The sequence below is a fragment of the Pocillopora damicornis genome, chromosome 1 (assembly GCF_964200805.1).
Source record: "Pocillopora damicornis chromosome 1, jaPocDami1.2, whole genome shotgun sequence".
Classification (NCBI taxonomy): Eukaryota; Metazoa; Cnidaria; class Anthozoa; order Scleractinia; family Pocilloporidae; genus Pocillopora; species Pocillopora damicornis.
The window spans coordinates 2,076,051-2,100,479 of NC_142670.1; the positions used below are offsets into that span (position 1 = coordinate 2,076,051).

General features: G+C 37.7%; 5 protein-coding genes and 1 pseudogene across 13 annotated transcripts in view; 2 read left to right on the plus strand and 4 right to left on the minus strand.

Annotated features, from left to right (window-relative positions):
* LOC149051265 (uncharacterized) overlaps positions 1 to 4,318 on the minus strand; it is a 5,891-nt gene extending 1,573 nt beyond the window's left edge. The window contains exons 1-2 of the mRNA XM_089198707.1: positions 1,408 to 4,318; positions 233 to 377 (exon numbers count right to left, since the gene is read on the minus strand). Of these exons, the coding sequence (XP_089054833.1) occupies positions 233 to 377; positions 1,408 to 1,752 (490 nt within the window). The 5' untranslated portion in view covers positions 1,753 to 4,318. The remainder of the gene's footprint in view (positions 1 to 232; positions 378 to 1,407) is intronic.
* The window catches only part of LOC149051264 (uncharacterized), a 25,821-nt gene extending 21,420 nt beyond the window's left edge, over positions 1 to 4,401 (plus strand). Inside the window, exon 10 of the transcript XR_016184450.1 lies at positions 4,325 to 4,401. The gene's annotated coding sequence lies outside the window, so the exon portion shown is untranslated. The remainder of the gene's footprint in view (positions 1 to 4,324) is intronic.
* LOC149051260 (uncharacterized) overlaps positions 1 to 24,429 on the minus strand; it is an 81,299-nt pseudogene that overhangs the window by 51,081 nt on the left and 5,789 nt on the right. The gene's annotated exons all lie outside the window — the stretch shown is intronic.
* On the minus strand, positions 4,388 to 7,706 carry LOC149051266 (nucleotide-binding oligomerization domain-containing protein 1-like). Its single transcript, XM_089198383.1, has one exon. The coding sequence runs from the start codon at positions 7,623 to 7,625 to the stop codon at positions 4,602 to 4,604; it is 3,024 nt and encodes a 1,007-aa protein (XP_089054509.1). The 5' UTR covers positions 7,626 to 7,706; the 3' UTR covers positions 4,388 to 4,601.
* On the minus strand, positions 9,561 to 12,639 carry LOC149051267 (uncharacterized). Its single transcript, XM_089198945.1, has 4 exons — positions 12,429 to 12,639; positions 12,231 to 12,382; positions 11,108 to 11,252; positions 9,561 to 10,826 (listed from the first exon to the last, which is right to left on the minus strand). The coding sequence occupies exons 1-4, from the start codon at positions 12,619 to 12,621 to the stop codon at positions 10,438 to 10,440; spliced, it is 879 nt and encodes a 292-aa protein (XP_089055071.1). The 5' UTR covers positions 12,622 to 12,639; the 3' UTR covers positions 9,561 to 10,437.
* On the plus strand, positions 12,594 to 22,758 carry LOC149051268 (leucine-rich repeat-containing protein 9-like). 8 transcript variants are annotated; one of them, XM_089198598.1, is made up of 14 exons: positions 12,620 to 12,903; positions 13,756 to 13,792; positions 14,230 to 14,298; positions 16,407 to 16,628; positions 17,207 to 17,347; positions 17,870 to 17,933; positions 18,077 to 18,147; positions 18,633 to 18,815; positions 19,560 to 19,715; positions 20,278 to 20,495; positions 20,631 to 20,762; positions 21,599 to 21,653; positions 22,354 to 22,478; positions 22,572 to 22,758. In XM_089198598.1, exons 4-14 carry the CDS (start codon positions 16,476 to 16,478, stop codon positions 22,624 to 22,626), a joined length of 1,353 nt encoding a protein of 450 aa, XP_089054724.1. In that variant the 5' UTR covers positions 12,620 to 12,903; positions 13,756 to 13,792; positions 14,230 to 14,298; positions 16,407 to 16,475; the 3' UTR covers positions 22,627 to 22,758. The 8 variants fall into 8 exon arrangements, 7 of the variants coding, with proteins under 7 accessions (XP_089054684.1, XP_089054702.1, XP_089054734.1 ...); XR_016184479.1 differs by lacking the exon at positions 13,756 to 13,792 and having other exon boundaries at positions 12,639 to 12,903; positions 20,631 to 20,755; positions 22,572 to 22,710; XM_089198548.1 differs by lacking the exon at positions 13,756 to 13,792 and having other exon boundaries at positions 12,639 to 12,903; positions 22,572 to 22,742.

A 24,429-nucleotide genomic window follows, 5' to 3' on the forward strand; every position in this document is an offset into this window, starting at 1 on the left:
AAAAAGGTACGGTCTGTACTCAAACCTATTCACCCACCCAGCCAGAGCTAATTATCGTGGTTGCATGAAGTAACTACAGTATCACCACTTCCCCCTAGATGGCAATATCACTACTGCCTTAAACAGTCGCACATTGCCACTGTACTAAGCCCTTTTGCCACAATTATAGAAGATTTTTTCTTGCAAAGTATGCTAAGGGCTGCAAAAGTTATCTGTTAATGCTTTTTATTACCAAATCTTCTGTTGAACATTCCCATGACTGCATCTTCTGCAACAACTCTGAGATCGCACATCAGTGCCAACTCCATTCCTCCTGCAACTGCATGTCCCTCAATGGCACCAATCACTGGTTTAGCGAGTTTCAATCGAGTTGGGCCCTGGACAGAGAGTAAAAACATCTATATATTATCAGTGTGCGAGATCCCTTGTAGACTTCTCACCAGCTTGCATTGTTCAACACCTCACACTTTTCTTGTATTTGAAGAAATATTTGTGCCAAATCCCCAATATTAAGGGCCTGTTTCTTTGCCATGACAAAAAAGGACAGGGATTTTAATTAAAAGCTACTCATGTCACCTTGGGTGATCATGCATCTCACCAATCAGTAATCATGCAAAAAAAATCATTTTTCAAGTTATTTGATCTGTTTTCACAGATTTTTACCTCAACACTATGTGGTATGATTTCAATTATTTTCAACTCAATGGAATCAAAAAAGTTCCTATTGTGTTTTAAATAATTCTTCAGAGCTTGCTCTCAAGGTGGACCTCTGAGTTAAAACAAAGAATGGGGAGTTGAGAAAAGGAGATGCAGAATGGAAAACAAGGAATGCGAATTGGAGAATGGGAAATCGAGAATGGGAAAAGGAGAATGAATGACCCTTCTGTGATAAAATACCACAGTCCAGTTGTTCAAAGAGCTGATAATACTATCCATATCGTACTCCTGTCTCTTTGGGAATTCTCACTGTGTTTATATTGGCATCCAATTTTACTCACAAATTAGCATTGTTAATCAGGATAACATGGTTTTAAGGGTTTTTTAACGGCAATATTTCATGGCTAAATTGTTCAGCAAAGCTATTCTCTTGAAATAGTCACCGGATGAAAAAGGATAACAGGAAAATATCCGAAATATTCCAATATGAAAGAGTTCTTTTTCTTCCACATCGCCGCGCTCCATCATAGCCCCTACTACTGCACCAGTGGACAAACGATCAATGAATGCAATACAAAACAAACTAGAAAAAAAAAAACAGAACAAAACAGAAGCCTCCCATTTAAAAAAATTGAGTGTAATAGAATTCTATAGATAGCAAAAAAGATGCCAAGTTTTTTGCATAATTTCAAATAATTTTTGTATTTCGTATTTTCAGTGTCTGTCATAAACGTAAACGTTGTGACGCACCATGGGACCGTCTCCTTCTCCAGGGGGGGTGAGCCATCTCAGGAACTCATCAGGACCCCTGGTAGATAGATATTGTAGATCATACCCTGCACAAAACGTATCTCCTCTCCCATACAACACAGCCACTGAACTTTCATCGTCGATCTCGAAATGTCTAAACGCGTCTGCGAGCTCTTTCGCGGTCTCTGCATCAACCGCGTTGCGCTTCTCGGGTCGTGCAATCGATACAAGGGAGATCTCTCCATCTTGTTCAGTCTCGACAAGACTGCTGTTAAACCTTCTGGCTGCAGCTATCAGAGAAGGAATTTTAAGTGCGCGCTGTCGAAGAAGACGCGTGAGTGTCATCTTCCTGATCAAACCCAGGAATCGGGAATTAAACCTGGGACGGGAAAGTTTCTAGAGCAACTGTAAACCAATCAGATTGTTCCATTTTGAGTCTTCGAGAAAACATGGCGGTGTGTCATCACTTGCATCGAGCCAATTTTCTTCAAATGCGTAGAGATCCTCCTGCAACATATTTTTCCTCGCGAAAACGAATGATGACAAGTCAATAAAATGAGGGGTTCCAGAGAAGAAAAAGCGGATTCAGCCTCTTCGGGTGAAGATGAGGAATCAAGCAACTGGAGCAGCAGTTTTTGGAGTTTGACTCATAACCAGAAAACTTATCAGCAGAAAATTTAGCCACAATTGTGGCTAATGTTATTGCTAAAAGGCTGCTGTGACAAGTGCCACTATCAGTTATAAAATGGAAGAAATACACGATTCTTCAAAATTCAAGTACAAATGGGTCAATGTTAGTCTGGAGAATGATGAAGGAGTAAAAAATCTGCACCTTCCAGTCATCGTTCCAAAGGAAATTCTGGAAAGTAGTGATCTTGTTGCACAAGTATACTTTTCAGTTGTAAATGTACTTTGGTATAATTTTTTAACATTCAGACAAGTTATTTTAGGGAGTATTTCCCATCATTATCTATCACTGTATTGATATTGTGAGCTAATTACATATAGCTTTATGGACTCAAAGTTTATTTTTCTTCTTTTTAAACTTATAATTTCTAATACTGTCAATTTCTGATTAACCTCTGTCAAAACATCCACTTAATTTTTCTTTCCTTTTACTGAACATTAAATTGCTAGGTTGTTGATTCTTAGAAGAAAATGTGTGTATGTAAAGGCTCAGGAAATTTGTCCACTACAAATATAATTTTTGGCATCACCTGGAATTTCTAAACAAATAGAGATATTTCTCAAGCAGGTTTGAATTAGGTTTTCTGTGGAATTGAGTGGAAACTGGGTGTAGCCCTGCTCTGCATAGGTGTCTCTGTGGATGAGATTTTCACTCCCAAGATCTCAGTAGTAATTCTCCTTACTGTCTGCCATACAAGTTTTATGATGTTAGCTGAAAGAATTTGGTATTGGATCAACTAATATTGCCCTAATGGATGTTTTTTTATTCTCATCACTTGTCTGCTTGATACTGTATTGATATTGTAAGGAGAAATTCTGTCTTTGTCAGTTATGAGAGTTAGAGGGTTTTAAAAGAGACTAAAAGATTTGTTCAATAAAAGTGTTTGGACACAAATTCTGATCACCTGCTTTTTCAAAAAAGTTTGTACAGATCAAAAGCATTCTTTCAAAACTGTGGAAAGTTACATTTTAATTCTAAAGACCTGCAAAAATCATGGAATTTAAAGGTGTTGGAAAAAAAAAAAAAACCAGAGGAAGTCTCATTTGTCATGTTTTTTCATAGCTGCAACAAGTGGAAATCTTTGTGAGGTTTCCTTGCCTCCTCTTCCCAGTCTTTTTGCCTGTGGGATTTATTTTTTATCTCTGATTTATTTTCTGTTATTTGTGTGTGCTGAGTTCCACTGATTTCATGAATCTTGCTTTAAAAAAGGTTAACAGGTGTCCTTAAACTGGCCAGGAACCTTCTCAAGGATATATGGTACATTGATTACATGTGACTACACTTCCTTAGATATTTTACTGTTGTTTCAAGGCATGGGTTGAAAGAAGGAGGGGAAAATCATTCAATTTGAGATAAGGTATGGGTTTTTTTTTTAAGGGTTGCCTCATACCCTCACCTTGAGGCAGTCTCTTTGGTAAATTGGTAAATCCAGACTGATATTGAAAAGGCCACACCCCTTCGCCATAGCTTTCAAGTTGTGTCTAACAGTTGAGGCCAAATGTATCTCAACACAAAGTTGAATTCGGTTTATAAAATTTATTGTACAGTCTTGACAAATTTGGAAGTCTGGCTCCATTTGTTAACCCTCTAACTCCCAGATCAAATTTGTAATTCTCCTAAATGTCAACCATACAATTCCCATAATGTTAGTTGAGAGAAATTAGTATTGGATCAACTTATTATCCCCAAATTGATATTTTTCTTTATTCTCATCACTTATGTAGTGGACATTGTATTGATGTTGTAAGGAGAAATTCTGTCTTGGTCACTCATGGGAGTTAAAGGGTTAACAATAACTGGCAAGTTAAAATCTCAACTGGGTAAGTCTGATGCTTCATCAGATTTTGAATGCAAACTCTACAACATTTGTTATATTGAACAAGTAACAGGCCTTCTGTCTGAAAGCAAGATGATTTTATTTACAATTTGGTCTCATTTTTTCAATATTTTGCCCAAAGTGTGAAACTACTTGAACCAGTTCGCTTTAGTTAAAAAAAATGGCAGAGAACACGAGAAATGAAAAAAAGTCAAAAAAAGAATTGTACAAAACACAAGAAATGAAAGAGAGAAAACCTGATATACTACCAGGTAATCTGTAATGTTGACATTCATCTAATCCGCTTAAAATCTCACACAAAACTCCAAGCGATCAAAACATACAGAAGCATGAAGAGAATTTAGGATGGAAACTAACCAATCATAAAATGAAAGTTTCCTGAGAGGTCCTAGGTTTGATTGTTTTCTCTGCGGGAAGATTTGTGTTTTTACTTCAATGTTATTGGTTCTTGTAGAAAAGAAAAAAAAGATTGACATCGTTTGTTCTCAATAAACATGTTCATTGGTTCATTTTTCTTCATTTCGATCCGGTTCAAATAATCTCGCTGCTCTGAGCGCTTCACAGAGTAAGTTTGCTTTCATTCACGATTTGAGTTGTTGGGCTGTAATTATCACTGAGCTGGTTACCTCACAGCTATTTTGAATAGTAAGTGGTTCTAATAATTTCTTTTTAGTTTTTAATTGGAATTTCTGAGGCATAAAGAATTAGCTTACACTTAGACTGACTATTGCTTAGTAAATTACGTGCCTTTTGCTTACCTGCTTCTGTGATGTTATTTGCTAAGAGGTTTAACATGCGTAGCTGACAGTTGTTGTTGTTGATGGCTTCAGCCAAGTGCTGTGCTCCAATGTCTGAGATTTCATTTAATGTGAGGTCTAACATGCGTAGCTGACAGTTGTTGTTGATGGCTTCAGCTAAATACTTTGCTGCTTCATCAGTCAATTGATTTTCTGAGAGGGTTAACCAGCTCAGTTGAGATTCCCTACATTTTAACAATTTACCAATCTCCAAACAACCTAACGGACCAATGTTATTGCCACTCAAATCTAAATGTGAAATTTGTTGAACATTAATTACATTTACTAACGAAGAGCAATCAACAGCTGTGAGGTGACAATGAATAAAATTTACATAATTAAAGTTAATTTGTTGAAGTTTTCTCTGTGCTTTTGACTTCATTCTACTATTTTCGTTTAAACATTTCATTAACGTCACTGCTAAATATCGTTCGTCTTCAGTCGGCCAGCAGGTCACTTTCGTTTTCTCTTCATTCTCTGTCCACTGTACGTTGTAGAATTCGTCTTCTTCTTCTTCAGTTTTCACAGGAAGAAGGTCCGTGATAATTTCGCTTGGTAGGTCATTTTTATTCTCCATTAATCCTGCTACAAACTGAAAAACCAGCTGCCATTTGCCTTTCTTAATTTTCATTTGAACAAAGTTTCTTAATTCTGTTTCACTCGTGTTGTTAACCAGGTGCTTTGCAGCGAAAAACTCCTGCATTGTGAGATGAATAAAACAGAACTGTCCTTCGCTACTAAACGAGTCAACTTCACGGTCGGGTAAGCGGTGAAATAGAGCGCTGTCTTCCATTCCGCGTACTTCGTTTGCTCCAAAGATCAGCCTTCCTTCTTTAATTCCTTCAAATGCCAATTTTTGTAGTTTCTCCAATTTTTTTTCTTCTTCGCGGGGCAATTCATCTGATTCAAAGTCTTTCCGAGTGAAATGCTTATCGCGAAATTCTTCGTTGTGTCTCAAGTAGAAAATTTTCACGGCTCTCTTGTATATGCCTGTTAAACTTGTTGGTAGGTTAAGACCTCTAGGAGTATAGAACTTCACCATTTTAAAGAGACTTGAGCAAATGATGAAGCAACTCGCAGGAATGTAACATAGAGATAAGATATTGATGTTGCTGGTGATGTGACGCTTTACTGTGTCGCCTGCTTCCTTGTCATCTTCAGCAAATTTGGTTACGTATTCTTCGACTTGTTCGGATGAAAAGCCAAGGATCTCAAGGATTTTGTCGAAACGAATACTTTCGGTGCATGACAGAGCTGTAGGTCTTGTTGTAGTTAAAACCGCCGCCCCTTTGAGAAGTTTTCCGGTCGTTAGTTTGGCATAAAGCGCCGAGAGGGGCATCTTCTCGTCTACGCTGTTTTTGAATTGAGGTTTCTCATTTTCCGTGCCGATCTTTGAGTTATCTTTGAATTCATCAATTCCATCGAAAATAAGGAGAACTTTCTGAGGGTTTTCTAGGATGTAATTCCAGACTTCCTCATCCAGCTTGTTCCTGGGTGAGTATGTGGAGCGGGTCAGTAGCTTCCGAAGACTAAGGTCGGTTGCAGCGTTGAATAATCTGAATTTGACGAAGAAAGCAGCATCAAAGTGGATTTTGTCATCGGATGTTTTATGGAATACTTTGTTAGATGCCCAGTCTCTGAGAATTTTTGTACAACAAAGAGTCTTTCCGATACCGGGACGACCGACGATCAAAATGTTTTTGTTTTCGTGATTAAGAATGTCCTCTGGCCCTCTCGGTGTTTCGTTTTTAACACCCGACCTGGCGTAGATTTGCAAATTCTTCCGTCTGTCTTCAGTAAAGTCATAATCAGCCATGTTAGGTACAACAACAAGGTTAGTGTAAATCTGATCCAGAGTCAAATGTTTAGGTGGGTGTCCTTTGCCAGGAGGACTTGGAAAAAGCGACTGGAGTTGTGGGGGTTGATAAGTGTCGTCCATAATCATTTTCTTTGTATTCTGGATGAATTCCTGAAGCGGTGAATTTACGAGTTGTTCAGGCCCGCCCTGCAGATGTGGGATGTTCGTATCATGGTCTTCTTGTGAGATGTTTGTTTCTGTCCGTTCTTGCCGCTGAGGTTCATGTGGGTTGTTTGTTACAAGTTGTGTTCCTTCTTCTTGCTGCCGAGATTCTTCGGGAGGATTTAGATGAGATGCTTGAAACTTTGAGTTTTGCATGAAATCCCTTTCTTTGCATGCCTTAAAAAAAATGTAGACGATTTCAATCAGAATACTAACGACGAAAATTCCATTTAACACAAGGACAAAGTCCATCCAGAAGGTTTTCTTTGCCGCTCGTTGATTGTGACAGTCGTGCAAAGTAGAGTGTTGGGCGTTGTTAGATGAATTCCTTGGCTGAGTGATTCCATCGGTTAAGTAACAGTGAAACTTAGAGGAAAACTTTGAAGGATAAAGCAACTGAGTTTGTAGGATGATGAAAACAACTCCTAAAACAAGTTTTATGGATAGTTGACCGCAGTAAGCGATAAAAAGCTTCTTTCCCGTTGATAATGCGTTCTCTTGATCGCGCGAATGTCTCTCTGGATCACCATTACGAATGCTACGTGACAGTCGATTGACTGTAGGTCTTACTATTTGGGAGTAGATAACACATACAAATATAATAAGGACGAAATTTATGATTACGAAGCCGTACACAGGCAAAGCGAATTTGTTGTACTGCTCCTGGTATTTCTCGTAACATTTTCCCCGGACGAGGTCGATGTTTTGACTTTTCGCTGCGCCACAGCGGAAATCAAACCTTGGTTCGCTGTTTTCCATTTCGGCGAATATAGCAAGGGGGATGACACCAATCAGGATCCAAAAAACCACTACCACATAGTGAATTTTGCCGAAAGTTTTTGGCTCCAGATAGTCTAATAGTTTATCCAGGGACATTTTTAGTTTTTCTGTAACTTTCGTTTGAAGACTGATTTCTCCGAATAATGAATTGCTATTTTGATCATACTATATTTAATGAGATACAGAACTTTCGTTTGATTGGCTCTTTGAATACTTTCAATTGTCAAAAGGGCGATGGCTTATGCAAGGTTTACTTGTTTACATAAGAAACAGATATCAGACCACTAAATTAAGACGGATACAGATACGTGTTATTTCAGAAGATGCGCTTGACCTTCATTCATCCATTCGCCCCCATGTGCTCATTTTCACTCTCTTACACTGTGGACTTCAATTAATTTTCAGCGCGGTTATTTTGCAGCTCAAAGACTGCGAAATTCTAAGCTACCAAGTATCACCATTTTTTATTTGTGGTATTTACTTCAAAAGAGATTTGTATTTCTTACTTTGAAGCTTAAACACCTGGATGTGATGCAGGTCAGAGACGCCAGTGGGAGACGTGATGAAAGAAACAATTAATCTGTTGACTCTCTAAGATGAGATAACGTAATGATGAGGCAAGAATTTCCGCGTCAAGCCACAGCCCTTTTCTTATTTACGTTGAAAACCTCAAAATGAACAACTCGCTCAAATGGGCTCTTTTCATCAAAGTAAGCGGTCAGATAACAAGCAATACGCTGTGGAAGTAAGGTGAGGTATTTTTTTTTTGAGAATTTGACGTATTTTTTTATTCCTTAGAGCGGTCGTAAATATTCCCATACAAACTCTTATAATTCCGCCATGACTGTTATTGCGCAAGATGATCATCTCACAGCTGGAGCTTGGGCCGCCTGTGGTCAAGCTAAACTTTGAATAGTCAAATCCCCGCTTTGAAATGAGTCCGCAAAACTAGTTCACTGGCTATCACCTGCTTAGATTGGTAACAATAGAAACTAAAACTATATAAAATTATTTTTGTTGTCTTATTTAGTTGTAGCTCTTCACTTCGCGTGGCCAAAAAATTCCGTAGCATGTGAAGAGCACGCGGCGCCAAGTCCCTTTGACTGGACGTCATCAGTTGTTCAAGAGGTTAGGAGGACACTGTAATTAACTGATAGATTTGGCGCCAGATTGACTCTTGGCGGGAGGATTAAAGAGCTTCAGGACAAATATCGTGACAATAGCGAAGACTGGTAATGACGTCATGAAATTTCAGTTCCCCTCGTAATTCAGACAAACAACGTTCGATTCTTCTTGAGTGTGATAAACAATAAGTAAAAGATTGGAGCTTCAGTCTTTTGCGGTTTAGATGGCTAAACAATGTTGATAGAAAACTAAACCAAACAATTTCACGAGACTTTCGAAATGAACAACAGAACACTTGATCATAATGCTTCCAATCAACCGAATTAACCTCTGACTGCGTTAGCCAAAACAAAAACTTTCATGTCGTTCCAAAGCAAAGTCAGTAGACAAATTAAACATGTCCACTTATGGAAGTTAGACAAAGCCACAAAAGTGATTCAAAACAAAAGCAAACGGTTGCGTTGCATCAAGGTTGGAAATTGGGCTTTAGGTACATTCTAATTATAAACGAAAGATTAAATCATCCTGTCAGCTTTAAAGATAACCATAGAAACTTGTTTAGGTCACACAAACAAACACACACAGACACACACACTAAGGGGCATGATTCCACTTGTTTACCTCCCAATAAACCATAACAATGTCTATTGTCAGTGTTAACTTGTTGTTTACAAGCCTGACAATATGGTGGAGCCCTGTAATTTACATTTGCTCCAATTTCAACAAGAAGAGATAAAAGATTCCTGCCTCAACTGCCGTCATATCGTGACTAAATCCAGTGCACTGCATCAATGAATGTACAAGCTCTGTATACACTGAATAAGGAATTTAAAAAATCAAACAATAAAAGAAGCACTTTTTGGAATACTGTTGCAAATGGCCTTTTAAAGATAACACATCAAATGAAAGCAAGCACGTAATTTCTCTTTACAATATCACCACTGATCACAAACCAAACAAGCTCTTGATTATTAAACAAATTCTCCTTGTCAGCACCTTAGGAAATGTATGAGAATAGAATGGAGAATATGCATACTGATGTTAGTGTGTAAAGGGTTAATGCATCAACACACACAACAGCCAGTTTGCAATGAATCATGGGATGAGATTAGCAATCAAGAAAATAAACAAAAGGCTTCTACTTTAACACTTTAACTCCCATGAGTGAACAAGACAGAATTTCTCCTTACAACATCAATACAATATCAACCAGATAAGTGATGAGAATAAAGAAAAATATCAATCTGGGAATAATTAGTTGATCCAATACTAAATTCTCTGAACTAATATTAAAATAATTTTGTGGTTGACAGTAAGGAGAATTACAAATTTGATCTGGGAGTCACAGGGTCAAATAAACATACTGTAAAACCTAATAAATACAACACAAACAAAGGAAATGCTTACAGTTCAGTCTTTTAAATTTTACCCGTAAAACATCTCTTGACGTAGAAGTCTTCATCTCACTGAAAATAAATTTAATTTAACCCTTTAACTCCCAAGATCTGATTGTTAATTCTCCCCTCTAGCTGCTACACATTTCCTTGTGAATTAGTTATGATAACTTGGTGCTAGATCAAGCTAGCAGCTTCTACCTGATAAGTTTGAATATTCTCATTACCTGTTTGCTAAATAATGTATGGATATTGTAGGGAGAAGTTTTATGTTAATCACTTCTGGGAGTTAAAGGGTAAAATATGATGATGTTTTGAAGTTAGCTAGTTTTCAATACTTAGCACTTTGTTCTTAAATTGATGTGTAAAATTAATGTGTAAAATCAATTTTAATCCAAGTAGTCATCAAACGAACCCTTACGGCCTTTCCCCTGTAAAAACTGCTTTGCTCCCTCAATGGAATCCTTCATGATTTGCAGTTTCACTCCTTTGGAGTATTCATATGTCAGAGCATCGTAAAAGGAATCTGCATTGAATGTGGCATAGAAAACAGATTTGCGGTCTGCACACAGTGCCTCTCTTGGAAAGCAAACCAACATTTTTGCAAGTTTGAGAGCTTTTTTGACTGTTTTTCCTTTGGGAACAACTCTGTTAGCAAGGCCAATGCTAAGAGCTTCTGTTGCATGTACAGCACGGCCTGTCATGATCAGGTCTAATGCATGTGAAAGACCAACAATGTATGGTAACCGCACTGTACCTCCATCCACTGTAGGCACACCTTTGTACAATTATAATATCATATGTTAATAATGCTGTTTTGTCAAAGCAAAAAGGTACGGTCTGTACTCAAACCTATTCACCCACCCAGCCAGAGCTAATTATCGCGGTTGCATGAAGTAACTACAGTATCACTACTTCCCCCTAGATGGCAATATCACTACTGCCTTAAACAGTCGCACATTGCCACTGTACTAAGCCCTTTTACCACAATTATAGAAGATTTTTTCTTTCAATGTATGCTAAGGGCTGCATAGGTTATCTGTTAATGCTTTTTATTACCAAATCTTCTGTTAAACATTCCCATGACTGCATCTTCTGCAACAACTCTGAGATCGCACATCAGCGCCAACTCCATTCCTCCTGCAACTGCATGTCCCTCAATGGCACCAATCACTGGTTTAGCGAGTTTCAATTGAGTTGGGCCCTGGACAGAGAGTAAAAACATCTATATATTATCAGTGTGCGAGATCCCTTGTAGACTTCTCACCAGCTTGCATTGTTCAACACCTCATACTTTCCTTGTATTTGAAGAAATATTTGTGCCAAATCCCCAATATTAAGGGCCTGTTTCTTTGCCATGACAAAAAAGGACAGGGATTTTAATTAAAAGCTTCTCATGTCACCTTGGGTGATCATGCATCTCACCAATCAGTAATTATGCAAAAAAAATCATTTTTCAAGTTATTTGATCTGTTTTCATAGATTTTTACCCCAACACTATGTGGTATGATTTCAATTACTTTCAACTCGGTGGGATCAAAAAAGTTCCTATTGTGTTTTAAATAATTCTTCAGAGCTTGCTCTCAAGGTGGACCTCTGAGTTAAAACAAAGAATGGGGAGTTGAGGAAAGGAGATGCAGAATGGAAAACAAGGAATGGGAATTGGAGAATGGGAAATCAAGAATGGGAAAAGGAGAATGAATGACCCTTCTGTGATAAAATACCACAGTCCAGTTGTTCAAAGAGCTGATAATACTATCCATATTGTACTCCTGTCTCTTTGGGAATTCTCTCTGTGTTTATATTGGCATCCAATTTTACTCACAAATTAGCATTGTTAATCAGGATAACATGGTTTAAAGGGTTTTTTAATGGCAATATTTCACGGCTAAATTGTTCAGCAAAGCTATTCTCTTGAAATAGTCACCGGATGAAAAAAGGATAACAGGAAAATATCCGAAATATTCCAATATGAAAGAGTTATTTTTCTTCCACATCGCCCCTACTACTGCACCAGTGGACAAACGATCAATGAATGCAATACAAAACAAACTAGAAAAAAAAAATTTAGTAATAGAATTCTATAGATAGCAAAAAAGATGCCAAGTGTTTGCATAATTTCAAATAATTTTTGTATTTCGTATTTTCAGTGTCTGTCATAAACGTAAACATTGTAACGCACCATGGGACCGTCTCCTTCTCCAGGAGGGGTGAGCCATCTCAGGAACTCATCAGGACCCCTGGTAGATAGATATCCTAGATCATAACCTGCACAAAACGTATCTCCTTTCCCATACAACACAGCCACTGAACTTTCATCGTCGATCTCGAAATGTCTAAACCATAGTTAGTAGTAGTCGTAGTCTCCTCTACTAACTATGTCTAAACGCGTCTGCGAGCTCTTTTGCGGTCTCTGCATCAACCGCGTTGCGCTTCTCGGGTCGTGCAATCGATACAAGGAAGATCTCTCCATCTTGTTTAGTCTCGACAAGACTGCTGTTAAACCTTACGGCTGCAGCTATCAGAGAAGGAATTTTAAGTGCGCGCTGTCGAAGAAGAAGCGTGAGTATCATTTTCCTGATCAAACCCAGGAATCCTGAGTTAAACCTGGGACGGGAAAGTTTCTAGAGCAACTGTAAACCAATCAGATTGTTCCATTTTGAGTCTTCGAGAAAACATGGCGGTGTGTCATCACTTGCATCGAGCCAATTTTCTTCAAATGCGTAGAGATCCTCCTGCAACATATTTTTCCTCGCGAAAACGAATGATGACAAGTCAATAAAATGAGGGGTTCCAGAGAAGAAAAAGCGGATTCAGCCTCTTCGGGTGAAGATGAGGAATCATTGAGAGAATTGGTGAGTTTTAACAAAGTTTAAACACTGAAGACTCCTGTTTGGGAAATTTGTGAACTTTTCTCGCAGATGCGGCAAGGTGTTATGGCTAGTTCTCGTTAGGGTTGCGTTCTATTTTAATACTTGTTTTGGGTTTTTCTTGAATGATGCTTTGTGTTGTTTTGATCGATATAGATTAATAAACATCGCAAACAACAGTTGTGTACGAATCTGCGGATAGCTCTGCATCAATCTTTAAACATCTTGTTCCACACAACTGAGCCCTGACCTATTATAATCACAATAATATATCCAGACGTTTCCTTTTTAAACCTTCCTTTGCTCTATTTTCCTGCTGTTCCAAGGTCTCGATTGCACTGATCTATTGAATCAGATTTTGCACCTGACATTTTACTATTTTCAAGCTCATTTAAGCAATTAAGCAAAGAGTAAATGCACTTAAATAATGGATCACATAGAAATGTAACTTAGAAAAAATATTCTAATTTATGCACTAATAGTAATACGAGCTATCACGATTAAAGAAGATGATCAGTTTGTCATTGAAAATTGTAAGCTGGCCACATGATTCGTTTCGTTTTGATAACCTGACATGCAACACCGAAAAATTCTTATAATTTATGCACTAATTAATAATAATTCAAGCTGTCATAATTAAATAAGGTGAACAGTTTTTCATTTAGATGTGCTAGCTGGCCAAGTAGTTTGTCTCAATCATCTAAAATGCAGCATGTAAAAAATTTATGTACTTTCAGTAATACAAGCTTTCTTAATTAGGGAGGTGACCAGTTTGTTATTGAGATTTACCAGCTTTGCATTGAGATTTGCCAACCCAGGGGAATATGACATTTTCAGGTTTTCAAAATCACCTGATGGACTCCTAACATGGCAGGTAGGTCAAACTCCTGACCTGAAATCAGTGGGTAAATGTCAAAATCCCCATCTAAGGAGGGCCCTCCCAATCAATTTCCTGCAGGTAGCTTGTCTCCCCCCCCCCCCCCCTCCCACCCCAATCCTGGGGCAAACCATTGGTAGGTGCATTTATCTAGCAGTATCACTCACCAAAAGGAGATTGAGAGGGGTGAAATGGGAAGGTCCTTTTAGAAGAGAGGAGGGGTCTGCTAGAGTTTTAGCAATTAGTGCCAGACCCCTGATGAGCATATCCCCCACTTCTCTCAAATCTTTGTTTGGGCAGGAAAAACATGCTTCCTGCAGCACTATTAATAAGGGCTTGCTCACAGGCAAGAAAATGATGAGATGTTGTTTGCTCTGCATATTTTTTTCTAATGTGATTGGGTATTTTTTGTTTTGTTTTGTTCTTTGGAAAAGAAACAAGAAATTCAGGCAAGCAGTAAAGGAGCAAAAAAGACCAAAAACAAAAGTCAACTTCATGAACTGGTAACTGATTTGATTTTGTTTAGCATTACTGCACTCATGCTATGCACAAATAGAATTAGACCCAAAAATGAAATAAACCCAATACTAAATTCTCCAACCTAACATTATAAGAATTGTATGGTTGACAGTAAGGAGAATGACAAATTTGATCCAGGAGTTAAAGGGTTAATGCATCATGTTGTTTCCGTTATAAGTAAATTATCAATACAAAATACATAATTGTAAACTCTACAGCTTAGAACTAGCTTAATTTAAATTTCCCCTTGTTCAATGTTTTGATTCCACTATGAATATGAAACACACTGTTCTCCCTTACTTTGAGAATGACAGATAAAAAAACATTTCAAACCAACTGAGTGTTGATTTTTCAAGAATTTCAAGCAATTTTAGGCAGTAGTAAGAGATTATTACAAGATGTAAACCTGAAGAGGAGAACTGTGGAAACATCATAATGACAGTTTCATCAAATCATTTTATCTGCATATAATTACTGCACTTGGTTTTTCACTCAGTTCCATGTTACTGTCCTTTGTTTGAAAGTCTCACAATGAAGCACAGATCATACGTTCAAAAATACGTTTAGTTGTGGTGAGATAAATGAATGTTTAATTTCTTGCTGATATTATTGTCAGCATGATATACAACTAAATATCCATTCAGTGGACATGTTTTAGGGTAATAATTAAAGAACAAAAGCATTCTATTTTGATCATGCAAACCATCTTAGAAAAAGCTTTTGTTTAAGAATAACATTATTTTGAAATAATTGTTTTTTTGGTGAGTCATCTTGAACTTCTTTGTAGTTTTATTCTTCATTTCTGTAAATGTACCAAAAACCCTTTTTCTGTAGTGCAAATGTTTTGTCTTCAGGATGTATTGTTTCTCAGAGCAATAATTACAATTATTGCTTACAGAGTGGAACCAATCTTTTTAAATCTATTTTTGGTAGCACTGGTACTGTGCGGCATTGAGGTGTATGTTATTTCAAAATATTTCAAAACTTCATTCCACTAAACAAGATACCAATATGTCCATGTGTTCAAAAATTATAACAGCACAGCAATGGGCAAACTTATGTTACATGGTATGTGGAGAATTTCTAATAATCAGTAAAGATGTTTCCTTCAAAGAATTTTGCTGACCAAGCTGCCAAAGACTGGAACAGCCTTCTGATTGATTTGAAAGGAATAAAGTTTTAATCCATTTTTAAAGAAAAACTAAAAACTTTTTTTAATGGGTTTAACTAATTTTAAGTAATTTCTACTTTGATATTCAATTCATTTTCATTTCGAAAAACATTTTCACTCTGTTTATGTATCAGGAATATATGTTACTTTTTGTTCATATTTGTTTCATTTTATAACCAACTGGGCAATTAATTAGTCATGGAGGGCCCCACTGAAAAATGCCTTGGCAAGTTAGGTTCCCTCATTAAATATCATAAATATTGTCATCATTATTACTACTTTCCTATTTCTGACTGTAAATATATTAAAATCATAGAATTATTTGAACTGCACTGAAGAAATGAATATGAAAGCAATCTTTGAAGTTATAAATGCTACTTAGGTAATAGTGGAAATAAGGCCTGAAGAAAATTCACTGCACGGGTGTTGCACAGGTCATGGGTTCACATCCTGTACAGTCCTGAATTTTTTTCAGGCCTTATTTTCACTACTACTTTTTAGTAATGAAGATCACCTTCATTTACATTTCCTATTTCTGCTATATTGTGCTGTAAAATGTAGCTTGGAGTATGATGCAGATTACTCAGCTTTCCCTCATGCTGAAGGGTGTCATTTGGCACTTTCACAACACAAAGTAGAATCTCTATCAAGCCTTGATTTGAAATAAGCTTTTTCTTAACCCTTCCAATCACAAGATCTCCCTAGCAATTCTCCCCCTGTCTGCCACACTCTGCTTATGGTTTTAGTTCTAAGAATGAATTATTGGATCAAACACTTGGTTATCTCCTGAAAGATATTTTTCTATATAATTCTCATTACTTATCTGCATGAAATTGTACCGGTGCTGTTAGGAGAAAGTATGTCTTGGTCACTGCTGGGAGTGAATTGGTTAATAAGCAATTCTCTTTTTTTTTCATATAGTGCATAGTAAATGGGATCAAATTTGAAAAGCTTCAGAAAGGAGCAGGAAAGAATGTTGCTAGCCTGGAGATGTTCTTCTCTGGATTTCCCAAGATTATTGGTATGGAGAACTTCCCAGATCTTCAAAATTTAACTCTGATGGGACAACAGATTACAATGCTGGAGAATCTGGACTGTTTGCCAAACCTTACAGAGTTATGTGTGTCTGAAAGCAAGATAACTGTAAGTACAAGTCAAGGTTGAATTCTCAAATATTTATGGGGAACTTAAGCAAACCATGCCTCTATTAAAAAAAAAACATGAAATCGCCAAAATTTGCAAGGTCTAAGATTGGAAAATCCTAAAGCAAATTATTAAAGTTTCAAATTGACAGGATTCAAACTTGTGCCTCCCAGAAACCACCAACTGAGCTATAAAGTCACACACTGAGAGAAAGGTACATTTAGGACAAACATCTTCGGTAGACACGATGTCTAAAGATAAAATTCCTCCATTTTAGAAATTCCCCAACTTTTTTTTTAGGTTAAGTGGTTGTTGGTATGGTTATTGTGAGAAATTTTGTGATTTGTAGATTTAGCTGAGTTGACTTAGAGTGATTGGTTGCTTCAACAGCTAACTGTTCAATTACAGCCAACTGTCTGATTACAGCCAACTGTCCAATTACAGCAACTGTCAGATTACACTGTCCAATTACAACTGTGCAGAATGACTTGTGAAAAAGAAAGCAGTTAACTCACTAATCACAAGTTAGGAAATTATAATTATGATACTGTTATGATAACTGAATTTCTACTTTCCAGGCTATCTCTGGCCTTGATGGCTGTAAGAAGTTGAAAAAGCTGTTCTTATATGACAACAAGATTACAAAGATTGAGAATATTTCTCACCTGGAACAGCTGAATGTTTTATGGCTGAACAACAACAATATCATTGCAATTGAGGTATGAATTTAAGGGAGTTCTGTTATCTGAGGGACACATGAAAAGAGGCAATGCACGTATAGTCTCGCTTTTGAGTTGTGTTCGAGCTCAGAATTTTTTCTTTCTTCCATACACAATACAAACTCAAATTAACAGTTTTTTTCTTTACAGCATAGCATATAGTTATTTTACAGTCTCTGTCTCTATTATAAGTCTGACTGATGTGCATGTATTGGTCAGTTCTCTTTCAGTAAATATATGCTATATACCAGTGGAGGGAGTCCATAAAAAATTATGTGAAATAACTGGTCCTCAGGTCTTAAGTAAAGCCCAAGGCCAATTGCAGAGGGCTGTACTCAAGACCAAGGCATCAGTTTTATCCCAAACAGACTGACCTAGGCTAGTGGATAACTTATTAACCCATTTCTTCTGGTTTGCTCTTGCGGACCAAGGTTTAGCCAATCAGATTCAAGGATTTAAGATTCTGACCTGCTGTGATGCCTCAGAGAAAATAAGAAGTTACTGTATTTTTTTTTTGTTTAGGGCTTAGAGAAGCTTCTTTATCTCCTTGATCTGAACTTGGCAGGAAATAAGATTACAGAAATTGGTGAGCAGTAATTGAAATTTAATGTTTCTGCACAAATCAATCATTTTCTAGTTTTTACCTCCATGCCTTCTTATTCATGATGAGGAATTACGATTTTCATGTACAGTAAATTGCATGAATAACATTCTTTTCTTTACCCACAGGGAATTCTCTCAATGGAAACTTAAATCTAAAAACTTTAAATTTGTCAGCAAATTGCATTTCATCCTTAAAGGTAGGTGTGCCTGAGGGTAAAAATTTGTTGTGTTCTTTAACTCTTTAATTCCAGTTTGTGACCAAAACAGAATTTCTCTTTTCAATATCAATACAAGATCAGGCAGACAATCAATGAGAATGAAGAGAAATATCAGTTATGGGATTATTAATTGATTCAATACCAAATTCTCAAAACTCACATTGTTAGAATTTTATTTTATTTCCATAGCATGCCCCTGGCCCTACTTATTAGGGCGTGTTGCTTTGAAACATGCAATACTTGCTGCGCAAGCATAAATCAATTCAGCTGCTTACTCAGTTCAGATCAAACATCTAATACATTTTCTAATGACAACTCTGTAGTATCAGATGGGAGTCAGAAAAACTGGGTCGATCAACTGCTAGCGCAGGGAATAAAAGCCTTTATGTGTATGTGTAATGGGTAGGAAGCTCTGAAGATGCGGCAGAAGCAACTGAAGTTTTTTGTTGCATTACATGTTGTAGGATCTTACAAACTTGTCACAGCTGCCATGTTTGGAGTCTCTAAGTTTAAAAGACCCTGTGTACGGGCCAAACCCAGTGGCTTTGCTGTGCAACTACTCAACACATCTCTTGTTTCACCTGCCAAATCTGAAAAGAGTGGACTCCTACAATGTGCACGATAAAACACTGAAGGAACTGGCCGAGGTATGTGAACCAAGAGAACTGGTTTGACTTTATCCACGAAACTAACCCAAGCAGTTCTATGATCTCCACAACTGTTAAGTTGTCAAGTTCTACCAATACACAGTGTAACAACAAAAGCGTTACCTTTCTAACTCGAAATAGTTTTATTTTTGAGAGCTACGGTAGTAGTAGGTTGAAACTAAAAATATACGTCAGAGGTCAGTTAAGTAATGAAGATAAACAAACTACAAACAAAAAATGAATTCAAACGAAGCGAAACGGAAAAAATACTTGGATTGATAACGTTTACTATGTAACTGCAAAATAGAGAACTGCGCGAAGCGCGACTTTAGGTGAACTGACTTAAAAAATGATTAAGCGTAAAAGAAACTGGCTTTAAATACAAGAGGACTGCGAAATAGCGTGTGGTATGAGAAACGAGCAAAAAGGTGTAACTGACGAAGAAAAACGCTGACAAACTTAACAAAAAAAAATTAAGAAAAAATTTTGATCTAAAGTATGAAAAAAATTAAGAGCTAAATAGGTAATTACAAATTACACAGAAATAATTGGCAAGCGCTTAGATCTTACATACAGGGTTCCTGGAAAACCTGGAAATTCTTGGAATTTTATTTTGAATATTTTGCAGTGACAGCATTCGCTGTTTAAGAAAAAAATTTCAGCTTTATGACAACATTATTTACATGCATATTATGTTAAGGCCCAACAGGCAGCTTTCAGCTCTCAAATTCTCTCTTCTTTTAGACCACAGTGGTTAAGAAGAAGATGTATTACAACATGCGCGTGAAGACGATGCAGAGAAACAAGGCTGACTTGCTTTTCAGACTGGAGACTGAGAGAGCAACTCTTCAGGCTGAACCCAGGAACAGAATGCTTAAACTCTTTTCAGCCGTCAAAGATGTATGTTTACAGTGATAAATAGGAAATTCGTGAAAAAGTTGTCATACTTTTAAGGAATGTGCAAGAGGCCATTTTACAGTTGTGTATTTAGTTGCCAAGCCTTTGATTTAGAGTGAGGCTGAAGGTGACTTTGTTGTGATAGAGACCAGTATCTAGTTAGCATGATAACAAAGTAGATTTGCATTTGAAAAGCAGCAAGGTTTGTATCATAACAAGGTCAACCTTAGCCTCACTCCTGTTCAAAGGCTTGGCAACCAAGCACGCAACTGTAAAATGGACTATTGAGTTTCCAAAGTAATCCAGGATTACTTTGTTTTTGATTTACTTCGCTCTGTGATTGGTCTAGAAAACTCGTGCCACGCTCTCAACCAATCAGATGCAAAACTAAAACCATTTACGACTTGGTCGCCCGCGCTTTTGGCAGTTTACTTTTTACTTTGAGTTCTCATTGGCTCTTAAGGGTATTTTCCTTCTGATTGGCCGTTGTGATACGCTATCACATTCATCTTTAGAGCGACAGATTGTTTTAAGGATCTTTATTTCCAAATTTTTTTCCTTACAGATAGAGAGAGAGGTTGAGGAACAAAGAGAGGGATTGTCATCATCTTTTAAAGAAAACAAAAATCCCATAAGTCCTGTTGCAGGGGACGAGGGGAAGGAAGAAAACTTGGAAGAGAAAGAGACCCTAGCGACTGATACAATGATGTTCTCACAGAAGCTGCAAAAGAAGAAGGAAGCACTGCTGAAAAGAATTGCGAAACTACAGAGACAGCGTGAAGAGTAAGAACTCTGTAAAAATGTTCGGTTCTTTTGTGTGCTCCTCGATCTAAATCATATTTCTCCAAACTAGTTGCCTACGATTCCCTATAAATTAGTGAGAAGAGTTTACAGAGCTCGTCCCTTTTTTATTTTCAGAATTAATCAGTGTCATCAGGAGAGTTGTGAACAAGTCAATAATGTCTCCGAGATGACAGTTCAGCGGCTGTTGTTGGAGTTGGAGACTGGAGGAAATGTGCGCTTTGAAGACGGCAAACAAACAGGTCCGTGGTACAAAATTATTGAACCATATAAATCATGAATAACAATTAACGAAGGACCCAGGAATGGCCAACACAGCGCTCAAACGTCTGTGCTTGTGCGAACGTTGTAATGACTTGGGACACAGGAGCAAAATGAATGTGTTTGCTTGCAACGCGCGAGAAGTTTTATGCGCGTAAAGCAATGGGAACAAAAATACACTCGAGACAAAATGGCGGCATGTTTAAAGTTTGCATTTTTTGTTTTCATTAGGCGGGATTAGTGTTTTTCTTTAAGCATTGGTGTCTAATTTTCCCATGCCCAACCATACCCATAGGTGGGAAACTCCTCCGCCACATGTCTTACCCAACAAAAACATTTTGGGGTTGCAGGTGTGAATTTAAGGACTGAAATATTGCATCCGTAGCGGTAGTGACTGGTAGCGACTGCTACCGCTTTGAGCTGTCTGGATAAATTTAAAACTTCTTGCGATGAACTTTAATTAAACGATTGTTATTTACCCTTCAGTCCTTTCATAAAACAAAATAAACTCTATTAATATGTCTAATATCTCTCAAAACGCTCCCCGAACGCTCCTCCGGGCATGCGCACTCATTTTGCTGCGGTGTCATGACTAGGTGGTGGTCTTTTAGGCTGTTGGAGCCAAGTTTTCTCACCCGAGTTATAAACAACCACACAAGCTATACACTGAATAAATTTCTTTTCAGTGGATAATGCAGTACGTTTTGTTAACACTCATCCGCTAGACAGCGATTTATCAGTTGAATGGCTTTCTCTGCATTTCAAACATCTGGAGCCCTGGAGATTTCTGCGGCATTATTGACATCGGATCTGTTTGTTTGTAGGTACAAGTCTTGCCATGATCTGGTTTTTTCAAGGTTCTGTGTTGGAGACTACTTGGTAAGAATTGATACTCGTTTATTATTAATATCGTTGAATTAAACGCTTCGTCAATGGTATCAGAGGCTAAGTGCCGTTCAAATAGCGACAGAGGAGGAGAACAATTTCTCAGAAACGAGGAAGTCACCATGGAAATCAAGCCAAAGGTTCACCTTTAAGCAGTAAGCAGCTGTCAACAAAACACTGACAAACCGGGGGAGTGGTGGGGGAAAAAGGAATAAAGTGCGAAAAGCAAATTGAGCACATAGCAAAAGCCGAACAAAAGCAAAACAAAGGGCACATAGCAAACTTCTCCCTCCCCCTACATCCCACCGCACCTCTGTGTGGCTTTATGAGTAAGCTGTATTGTAAAACTGGCCTCGTTGCCCTGGCAATTCAAGGAAATGCTCGTTCCTTTCTTATGTATTAGATGACAATACAATGCGTTTCGATGGAGTGTTGTAAAGGCAAAACCCAAGGTTAGCCCGACAGCCAATCGGAACAAACTCAAAGTATAAACAAACGAACTGCCTAAAGCGCGGGAAAACGCGGGTGACCGAGTCGCGATTGGCGTTAGTTTTGGATCTGATTGGTGGAGAAAGTGGCGCGAGTTTTCTGGACCAATCACGTGGCAAGGTATAGCAGAATCAAAGGAATTCGTGATTTCTTTCGACAATTTAATTGTTAAAGAAAGCTCACTTGAGTTCTTGTTAAATTTCAGGGTTTGGGAATTTCTGGTATCAAGGTTCACAGGATCACGAGAATCCATAACAGAATCTTAAGAACGAGATTTGATGATAAACTTGATCTGATATTGGACCGGGATGATGTTTCGGAGCTAACCCAGTATGTACAAGTGAACACTTGAGGAGATGAGTTTTTTTGGTTTTGTTTGTGTGTATGGTATCAAATGCCACAATCTGATTTGTTTTACTGCAGGCTGGATACGTGTATCTCTTTCTGCGGTCACGGTAACGCTTTCGTGAGTTTTTGAACATGTGGTTGCAAAAATTGAAAGCAGTTATCTGTACAACTTGCAAGCAGGCTTTAGTTCTAGGACGCACGTTTCTCCACCCGTGGAAAGGTTCCTTACTTCCTGGAGTTTTCTTAGTGCACTGTAAACACGGTACAATAATGTTACGAGTTTGCATTAATATTTATGTTAATTTCTACGACGAACAACATTACTTCTGATATAAAAATGTAAATTTGAGTTCACTCTGACCCCCAACTAGCTATTGTTACCCTTTCTATATTCCAGATTATCCTGACAAGCTCCGGGTTTACGCTCTGCCTTTGGTTTTAGTTATCAGGTTTAGGTTTTTCTCAACAAGTGTCATTTTCTTTAAAGACCAAAATTGTTTGTAACGCTTAGTTTTCAAAAGGATAACATCTGCAAGCTGTCAAGTCAGAGAATCGCACAAATTAACTGACTTACCTGTTTTGTTTTGTTTCGTTTTTTTTGCTGTTTTCTGACTTAATCGATGTTTTTTTTACAATTTATTGGCTAAATGGCATAACGACTTGTATAAATAAAGGTTGTTGATTTCTATTGACTAGTGATGTACCCCAGTTACACCCTCTCTTCAGCCTTCATTACATGTTCTTTCACAACATACTTTCAGGCACTCAATGAACGCAGTGTTGCTGTGATTATGTCTAAAATGGGTTTATATCCTCTCTTTTGATTTCCATTTTAGGTATAACTTATGGATTTAATGTAATGCTTTGCAACGAATCTCCTAACATCCCATTTACAGTGTTTCGAATGCGTTTCTCACGAGGTAAGCTCAATTTAATGTGCATGTGTATGTTGTGGCCTTTGATTGGATGCCGTCGTGCGTTGAAGAAAATTTCTTTTTATTACCTGGGTCGGTTTAAAGGACGAATAACGCCTTCCACTGGAAAAATCACCATCCAGTGGATAGTGTTGTATGTTATCACAACACTTAAAGGCGAATGGTGATTCATTCTGTGGATAGTGTTATCCACCCGTTGAACAACCAGGGCCTGGTTTTTAGGAGTTTTTCTTCTCTTGATTTCCTCTATCAAAGTGATTTTATATTAAACGAGTCATAGTAAAAGTAGGTTCATTACAATTTTTCTGCCTTTTTTTTGACAGGTGTCCGCCTGGTTGTCTACGACAACTCTTGCAATTTGCATTCGTATTGTTTAAATCGGGATCCTGTCTTTTTCAAGAACTTTCAGTTCCTTGTGGATCGATTGCACTGGCGGGATCATACAGGTACGTAAATCACCCCAAAACTGGCTTTTTCGGTTTGGCCATCTTTAATCTTCGGTGTTCATTTAGCTATGCTCTCGGGTCTATCCCCTCTTACTAACCTAATGGCACATTACACACATTTATTGAAGCACATTCGACGTAATATTTTAATCTTAACTTTGTCAGTACCAATGCAAAGCAATCGCACATGTTTTTTTTCTTTGTCAGGTTGCTCTGAGGCTTACAACCTCTCCCGTTACCCTCAGTGGGACACCTTAAACAGTCAGGCAGCAGAACAAGCCTATTCAAGCTTGAAGTCTTTCAAAGGATTCTTGTCATACATAAACGAAAAGAACTTCATGAGTCATTGTATATTTTTCATTTGGTATCGAAATTCGCTACGGCGTAAGCAGCCCGAGTCCCAAGGTGTAGCAATGTAATTTGCGATAAGTTTTATGGGATGAATAATTAATTGGACTGATTTGAACAAGTCGGCGGCCGCTGTATAACGAATTGTCTCTTGTTTGTCGATACATTTCAGGCTTTATCTTGAATGAGAATTGACCTTTATTT

Coding starts and splice junctions, on each gene's coding strand:
- LOC149051267 (XM_089198945.1), bottom strand. CDS start 12,621: ATGATACTCACGCTTCTTCTTCGACAGCGCGCACTTAAAATTCCTTCT. Junction 12,383..12,428: donor GCTCGCAGACGCGTTTAGAC/ATAGTTAGTAGA, acceptor TATGGTTTAGAC/ATTTCGAGATCGACGATGAA. Junction 11,253..12,230: donor GAGAAGGAGACGGTCCCATG/GTGCGTTACAAT, acceptor CTCTCTGTCCAG/GGCCCAACTCAATTGAAACT.
- LOC149051266 (XM_089198383.1), bottom strand. CDS start 7,625: ATGTCCCTGGATAAACTATTAGACTATCTGGAGCCAAAAACTTTCGGC.
- LOC149051268 (XM_089198548.1), top strand. CDS start 12,832: ATGAGGGGTTCCAGAGAAGAAAAAGCGGATTCAGCCTCTTCGGGTGAA. Junction 18,148..18,632: donor ATTGCATTTCATCCTTAAAG/GTAGGTGTGCCT, acceptor TACATGTTGTAG/GATCTTACAAACTTGTCACA. Junction 19,716..20,277: donor TCTTTTCAGCCGTCAAAGAT/GTATGTTTACAG, acceptor TTTTCCTTACAG/ATAGAGAGAGAGGTTGAGGA.